Source organism: Schistocerca americana, chromosome 1, assembly GCF_021461395.2.
Source record: "Schistocerca americana isolate TAMUIC-IGC-003095 chromosome 1, iqSchAmer2.1, whole genome shotgun sequence".
Lineage (NCBI taxonomy): Eukaryota > Metazoa > Arthropoda > Insecta > Orthoptera > Acrididae > Schistocerca > Schistocerca americana.
In genome coordinates, this window is record NC_060119.1 from 680,815,323 (window position 1) to 680,823,365 (window position 8,043).

Genomic DNA, 8,043 nt, shown 5'->3' on the forward strand with positions numbered 1-8,043 from the left:
CGAGATGATAGTCCATGCTGCTGCAAACGTCGTCGAACTGTTCATGCAGATGCTTGTTGTCTTTCAAACGTCCCAAACTGTTGACTGAGGGATCGAGACGTGACTGCAAGATCCGTTACAGCCATGCGGATAAGGTGCCTGTTATCTCGACTACTAGTGATACTAAAAAAGGGCGGATGTAGGGCTATAGTATTTTAATAGTATTTTAGCCGAACATCGGTAACGTATGTCTCTTGAAGGATTCTGTCATAAGCGATAGTAGATGCAGGTGAACATGTAAATCCTAACTTCCTAGTATTCGTTCGGCATTGGTGACATCGTTGGCTATTCACTAACATTGAACACTGGAATACTTCATAAGTGAGTAATAGGTTCGAAGAAGACTTGACTATTAGAACCAAGTGTGTAGTATCGGACGCCGAATGTTAAGAACAAACGAAACTAACAGCTGTGTGTCCTATGAAAGTGTAATAGGACCGGCGATGATTTCAGCAGCACTAAAAAATTTATCAGTTAGTTTAAGCAGCACTATCTTTTCCTCACGATGCCATCTACAAGCAAGTATCGTAGCTGGATGGTCATAAGAAAATGCTGAGCGACTTGGTCAGAATTCCCATTTGCTGTAATGAGTGGTACCTCTCTTTAAATGAGTATCAGTACAAGGTAACGTATACAAGGAAACGTACATAAGGAGCGCGACAATATCTCCTTACAAGATTAGTAGCTACCTTCTGGAGCCCACGATGAAATATGATAATGCTAAGAAGCGATACAAAGTGGGAGGAGGACGGTAAATCAATAGTAGGGAAGGCGTACCAAAAATCCGAATTAGTTGGAAAAGAAGAGGGAAAGCGCAGGAAATCAGATATGGGACGTTAGCAGAAGCAGTGTTCCAGTATTTCAAGTCGTTATTAAGTATGGTAGCCATGACTCATCATCTTCGTCATCATAATGAGAGGGGGGTACTTAGTGTTATTCGGTAAACGCGTCTAATTCTATTACTCATTACTGTATTTTATTTTCTCTCATTTTCTGCTCCTCTTTTTTTAGATCTTGTTTACCTGATTATTAAAAACTACTATGGAAAACATGAAATAGAAGCAGAGCTTCCCTTGTTTATGTAGTGTTCGTGGGAAATTTCGAGAAAGTGAACACGACGACAAGTAGTCTATTGCAGCATAGCAAACTGTTACTTCACCAATACTGTAAATAAAGGTGTAAGTCGGCTTTACCTACTCGTAATTCACTACGTTTTACGTAAATATTTGAAAACAGAATAGGCATTAGAATTTATTAAACATTTCCGAACTGTAGGCTAATTCCTTGCCTATTGGTAATGCAAGAAACACGTAAGGGAAACCATTTAGAAAACATGACTGTCTGTAAAAATATTTCTCCGTCAGGATACTGTAAAGTGTGATAGTAAGTATGCATTACGCCTTCTCAGAGTTCAGATGTCGACTGAATATTATTATTACTTTCCTTGTGGACCGAACCGAAGGCAGCACTGTATCACCAAGAGACACTACGTTAAAAATAATGGCCGTTGTTCCACTTGAAAATAAAGGCACATTATACTCACAGAAAGCAATATAATTTTGGTTATCACTGTTAGTATTCAACCGCGATTCTTATACATATGTTTTAATAACGCGTTTCAAGAGACAATACTCTCATCATCAGGTTGTAAAGTCTAGACGAGGACCCACAGTCCAATATACTTTTAATTCTGTTTTACTCTATGGACTTCCCAACTATTTGTGATGGTATTTTGTCTTTTTAGTCCGTTTAATTTCATGACATAGACTTTACAACCTGATGATGAGAGCATTGTCACTTGAAACGCGTTTTTAAAATATATGTATAAGAATTGCGGTTGAATGCTAACAGTGATAACCAGTATAACGACAACTGCTACCTCGACTCCGTAATGGATTATATTAAATCAATATAATTTTGCAACAGTATGAATCCTTGAAAGTGCACACTTCATAATACTGGGCACATAGAGCTCACAGGAGTGAATAAGATCAAGAAGAATGCAATATCCATGTCTCTCCGAGTAATATATTTCTGGATTTTTTTCACAGGTATGTGAGATACGTCTTCGACAGTATAAAGCGGGATAAGCGTTCTCTGTTCTCAGAAGAATGGGAGAGCTGAAGATACAGTCAAGCGATTTCTATAAGAATGTAAAATAATGTAAGAGATAGGGAGACACATGAAGGAGGACGCGAAAATAATTAGGAAATGAAGAAAGACATGTTAGAGTTAGCAATGTGTAATGTACTGAGTCATCAGTTTGACAGCGCCATGTTTTTATGGCCTCCTATAAAGAGGACATTCTATCTACAAGACAGGATATTTTGTTCGGCCAGTGACTTAGCCACTATGTAGATATATGTAAGACGACTTGTAAAACTCACATGATATGCTTTAAGTCGCGGTAGTAAGACAACTTCGCAATAACGGATGGAAATATAAATGTTTCCTTAGACGAAATTTAAAACATTTTTTTGAAAAACTGAGGTATAGTAAAGCGAAACAAACTGTTAATTAATGAAAATTTGTGTGTAATACGGTGAATCATCAATGATGTGTAAGTATCTGCTGACATCGACGTTACAATATTTACGAAAACCCAGGTGCTGATCAAAGGGAAGGACAACGTTGTACGAGCAAAGAAAACATTAGTCGGTGCGATTGACGCGTAAAATCGTAAAATCTGTCTGTAGCAGATGGAATCCTACTGTTATTCTGGCTTGGCTTTAGCGAAATGCTATGCCTAACTTGACAGATTAAATTGCTTTGTTACAAATGTGATTTGCTATCAGCCTGTACTTCGTGGTACAGCGATTGCAAAAGCGGCGTAACTCATGTGGAGCCGTAAAGAACGACTGCTGCGTCTAGATGCTGGCTCAGGTGCGCAGCTATGCGGAATATGGAAACACAGGAAAGATACGTCTGTAGAGGATTTATAATTAACGAAGAGAGATCGTTGTGACAAGATTCATTGTCACGAAGGTAGAGAATCTCTTGTAAATGGTTCCGTAGACTGTGTAAAAGTCAAGAATACAACATTCATACTTTTACTGTGCCAGATTTGCAGCCGCGTGTCGCCATTGGCCACAATGAAAGAAAGTCTGGAAATGAAGGTTAGTGGGAAACGATCCAAGAACTGTGCAGTATAGTATTCTTCCCTGAAAACGACAGTGTCTGTGCGGTCTGTGTATATATTGTAAAAGTTTCGACTCACAGAAACCACGCGAAGTTCCCTTTCAGTAGTACTGTTTGCCACGTAACTGCTACAGTATTACCGCTCTCGTTCCAAGAAAATGTTGCAAGTTTTACTTCTCGAACCTCAGTCTATTGTAGCTTCTGCTAAGTCGCATACCTGTCCACAGAACGTTAATAATGGAAAACGTGATATTTTATCAATAATACACAATACTATAGCGGTTTGACTGAACATAACGATAGTGGTCGTAGCTTTAACTTTGTGTACTCCAGAACATGCTTCGAGTTTAGGTTTTAACATCCCGTCTGAAGTGCGGTCCTTAGAGAGAAAATGACTCGAAACGGAGCAAATCGATGATTAATAGTTACTGAGGATTCTATCACGCACCTCAAACAATGATTTCTATGTTAAGTATTGCATTCTGTTCTGAACAGTGTGCAACATTTGGTTAGAATAGTATTTCGAATTTATGCTTGGGGCAGCAAAACTATTTACATATTACTATCCCGTACAAGTGACTTGATGGTGACTGTCCTATACTATATCTGAAGCGCTTACCTGAATCTCCAGAAGACAGTAAAACTCTACATTATGCAATAACATCCACTAATTTATTGCTTTAACATTGAGTATTGATACCATATCCAAGTACAAAAATAAGTTTATAAAAGACTGAGACGTCAGTAACACAAACGTACTCTGTAGTCGAAGTATTTCATTATTTTACTATTGAATGTAGTGCTTACAAAAGGTCGTGATATTATGCCAATGTATTTGATAAAGCGGAAGCTAAAGGTGAAACATCGTCACGATATTTTGCTATATTTTTCAGCCTCGGCTCACACAGTCGGTATCATATCTAGTATCGACTTCTTAGCAAGTCTACATAAGATGACGTATTTAAAAAAAAAGCTAAAGCACATGAATTCAGAAAACGATTTGGACAGATAGCTGAAACGCTGTATGATGCTAGTCCAGAAGACTCATACGACTATTTGATTAAAAAAATGTTCAAATGTGTGTGAAATCCTATGGGACTTAACTGTTAAGGTCATCAGTCCCTAAGCTTACACACTACTTAACCTAAACTATCCTAAGGACAAACACACACACCCATGCCCGAGAGAGGATTCGAACCTCCACCGGGACCGCTATTTGATCACCATGGACAAGTGCTCACTGTCCGCGAGACTATGAAGCAAAGGAAGCAGTGGAAAAATGTGGCTCCACCACCATCGAAAATGGCGAAGACGCAACCATCGTCATCGTACGAAATGATGCTGAGTGTTTCCTCGAACTACCATTGCCGGCCGTGGTGACCGAGCGATTCTAGGTTCTTCAGTCCGGAACCTCGCGTCTGCTACGGTATCAGGTTCGAATCCTACCTCGGGCATGGATGAGTGTGATGTCCTTAGGTTAAATGGTTCAAATGGCTCTGAGCACTATGGGACTTAATGTCTGAGGTCATCAGTCCCCTAACTAACCTAAGGACATCACATACATCCTGCGACCGTAGCGGTCTTGCGGCTTCAGACTGTAGCGCCTAGAACCGCTCGGCCACTCCGGCCGGCTGTCCTTAGGTTAGTTAGATTTAAGTAGCTCTAAACTCTAGGGGACTGATGACCTCAGATGTTAAGTCCCATAGTGCTCAGAGCCATTTGAACCATTTTGAACTACCATTGTGTGATGCTAGCAGATAAGAGGCAAGCCGTCACAGGAGAATACAATCGAAATCTCCAGATAAGGGTATGGGACACTGTGAACGTCCATGATAACGCACCTGCTCATTTTGAACAGGACACACCCAAACGTGCTGCTATCAAATTTTGCCTCATCCCACGTACCTCTTGATATGACTTAATTGACTTCTGCCTCTTTTCTCGTATGAAGAAACCATTGTATGGCAGGCATTTTCGAAAATATGAGTGTTCCTAAACAGCCCAGATGCAGACTTCTACAACCAAGGTCTCCGAAAAATCAGCTACCGTTGGGGAGAATGTGTCGCATTGAAGGATGAAAATGAGGACAACGCTTAACACCAACATCAGGATTTCTGGCCGAGACTTGATTTTTTGGGAAGTGATAATTAAAATCATGACTACTCTTCGTCTACGCAACTACAGGTGATTGGATAATTTATATAACAGTGGTGTGCAGAAAGTAATACGATTTTGCAGTTTCCTTTCCAAGTATTTTTCGGTACTCATCTTACTTTTAAGCTCGTCTATGTAGCTAAGTGATCAGTGTGGATAACTGCCATGTAGAGGACCCAGGTTTGTTTCCTTGTACTGTCAAATATTTGGTGGGAGCGCTAGAATGAGGTGCACTGAGTGTTGTATTGGCAACTGAGCAGCTACTTGTCCGAATAGTATCGGCTCCAGATCACGAAAAGTCACAACGGGGAGAATGGTTTGCTGACCCCGTGCCCTCCATGCAGTATCCAATGACGCCACTGGAAGAGAAAGACATTGTGGATTGTCGGAACCGCAAGTGCCTGTGGATGGAGTTTACGTTTATTTTTCCTTAAATGCCATGATGGCTTGCTAAGAAGTTGCAACCAGTATCCTACTTGTTGTCTGACCTAAGGCTGAGAAACGCAGTAGAAGGATGTCGCTTAGAGGATGGAAGTGTGTAATATCTAGACATCCTGGGATATGACAGCAGAGACTATAGACTAAGAAATCCTTTTCATGGCTACTTCAGGACTGTCACTATCAAAGTTGACTCACTCTGTGATGCAAAGACATGTTGGAGCCGTGGTGGAACCGGACGATGGTCTGGAGCGAGGCAGGAGTGGAGATGCTCTTGGTGAGAGCAGCGCTGCCGTTGGCGATGGCGGGGCTGGCCGACGCTCCGGAGGCGTCAGCGGCGGCTGCCGCCTCCCCCAGTCCGGCCCCGCCGACGCCCCCGCCCTTGGACGCCCCAAAGCCACGAGGCACTCCGGCGCTCGAAGAGTGCGCCTGGTACGACCGCGGCAGCAGTGGAGTCTCCATGGACTTGGTCGTGTAGCTCGGCGACGAATTCTGGCTGAAGCTGTCGCTCGACACATTCGAATCTTGGCGCACAGATACCTTGCCGCCATTCGGCGTCGAGCTGGAGGTACCAGTCCCTGCCGCCGGCGTCGTCGGCGTCTGTTGCTGAGCTACTTGTGGCTGCTGTTGAGTTTTATGCTGTTGCTGTTCCTGTTGATGCTGTGAGGAAACTTGTGCCATCTGCTGGTTCGGTTTGCTCTGTGGCCTTTGTTGTCCCTGTTGTTGCTGTGGTACATTCTGAGGTGGTTGTTGTTGTTGTTGTTGTGGGTGTGGTTGCTGATTAACCTGGGACTGGCTCTGTTTGATGTACTGTGCGTGATTCTGTTGTTGTTGTTGGATTTGTGCTTGGATCTGGGCCTTTTGTTGGGTCTGTCGTTGTTGATCTTGCTTGTAAAGCTGTTGCTGTTGGCTTTCTGTTTGCTGATCCTGCCTTCCGGACAAATGCTGTACATCAGTACGGGCTGGATGGGCTCGCTGAGGGGACTCGTGCAGTTGTTGTTGCTGCTGTTGCTGCAGTTTCTGCGCTTGTTGGTACTGCTGCTGCGCTTTTTGCTTTTGCTGTTGTTGTTTGAAAAGCTGGTAGCGCTGCTGGAGTTCCTGGCACTGCAGCTGGTGAGGCTGTTGTGGGAACTCTGGTCGTTCCGGTGGCTGCTGGAGTCGGTGCTGTTGCTGCATCCTGGACTGGTGAAGCGACTGCTGGTCATTTGGGTGCATCTGCTGAGTCTGGAGGTCCACTAGTTTATGTTCTTGCTGTTGCTGTCGCTCCATCTGCTGCTGACGCTCCATCTGCTGCTGCTGCTGCTGCTGCTGTGAGAGGTCCTGGTTAAACTGCAGCTGTTGCTTTTCTTGTTCCTGCCTCGTCTGCCGATAGTTTCCCATGTGGTCTTGCTTAACAGACTGCACCTGCTGCTGTTGTGTCTTGTGCTGGAAGTACACGTCAATATTGTTCTGTTTGGGCTGGTACTGCTGGACCTGTTGCTGCTTGTAGCCGTTCTGCTGAAGTGCATCCTGGTGGTGTCGCACCTGTTGATACTGTTCCGCGTAGTCCGGTCTGCCGTGGCCTTGCTGGAAGGCTGAGGGGCGGTGCTGGTCGATGGCGATGTGCTGCTGCTGCTGCTGCCTGGCCTGCTGGTAGAGGTGATAGTCCTGCTGGGTGCCGGGCTGCGAGTACTTGAGCTGGTGTTCCTGCTTGTGCTGCTGCTGCAGCTTGAGCAGCTCGGCCTGCTGCTGCTGGCGCAGCTGGCGGTACTGCTCCAGCTGGTCGTGCTCCTGCGGCTGCGCCTTGTGCTGGCTCGCCGCCTTGTCCTGCTGCTGCTGCTGCTTGGAGGCGGCGTGCTGCGCCAGCGCCTGCGAGAAGTGCTTGCTGAGCGGCGACACGGGCGGCGACCCCTTGCGGCCGAGCGCCTGCGTGCCGCCGCCGGCCAGCACGGGCGGCAGCTTGGGATGCTTGCCGGCGAACGGCGGCGGCAGCGGAGGCGGCGCCTGCTGCTGCAGCCCGTGGAAGCCGTAGCGAAGCGCCGCCGCCGCCGCGGCAGCTGCGGCCGCCGTGGTCGTTGGCGTGACCGCCCCCGCTGCCGCCCCCGCTCCCCCTGCCGCCTGCTTGCCGCTGCGCTCGGGCACCGCCGGCGGCCTCAGCGGCAGCGGCGGCACCTGCTGCCCGCCGTCCACCTGCACACACGTCCACCCGTCAGTTTGACAGCTTGCTGCGCTAACAGTAGTATTGTCGGACATGAAACCTTTTTAAACCCGTTTTGTAAGCAGAGCTGAACAAAA

General features: G+C 45.6%; 1 protein-coding gene across 1 annotated transcript in view; it reads right to left on the reverse strand.

Moving 5' to 3' along the window:
- LOC124590966 (atrial natriuretic peptide-converting enzyme-like) overlaps window positions 1-7,038 on the reverse strand; it is a 329,073-nt gene extending 322,035 nt beyond the window's left edge. The window contains exons 1-2 of the mRNA XM_047131693.1: window positions 6,824-7,038; window positions 5,968-6,700 (exon numbers count right to left, since the gene is read on the reverse strand). Coding sequence (XP_046987649.1) covers window positions 5,968-6,700; window positions 6,824-7,038 — 948 coding nt within the window. The remainder of the gene's footprint in view (window positions 1-5,967; window positions 6,701-6,823) is intronic.
- Between the last annotated feature and the right edge of the window lie 1,005 nt (window positions 7,039-8,043).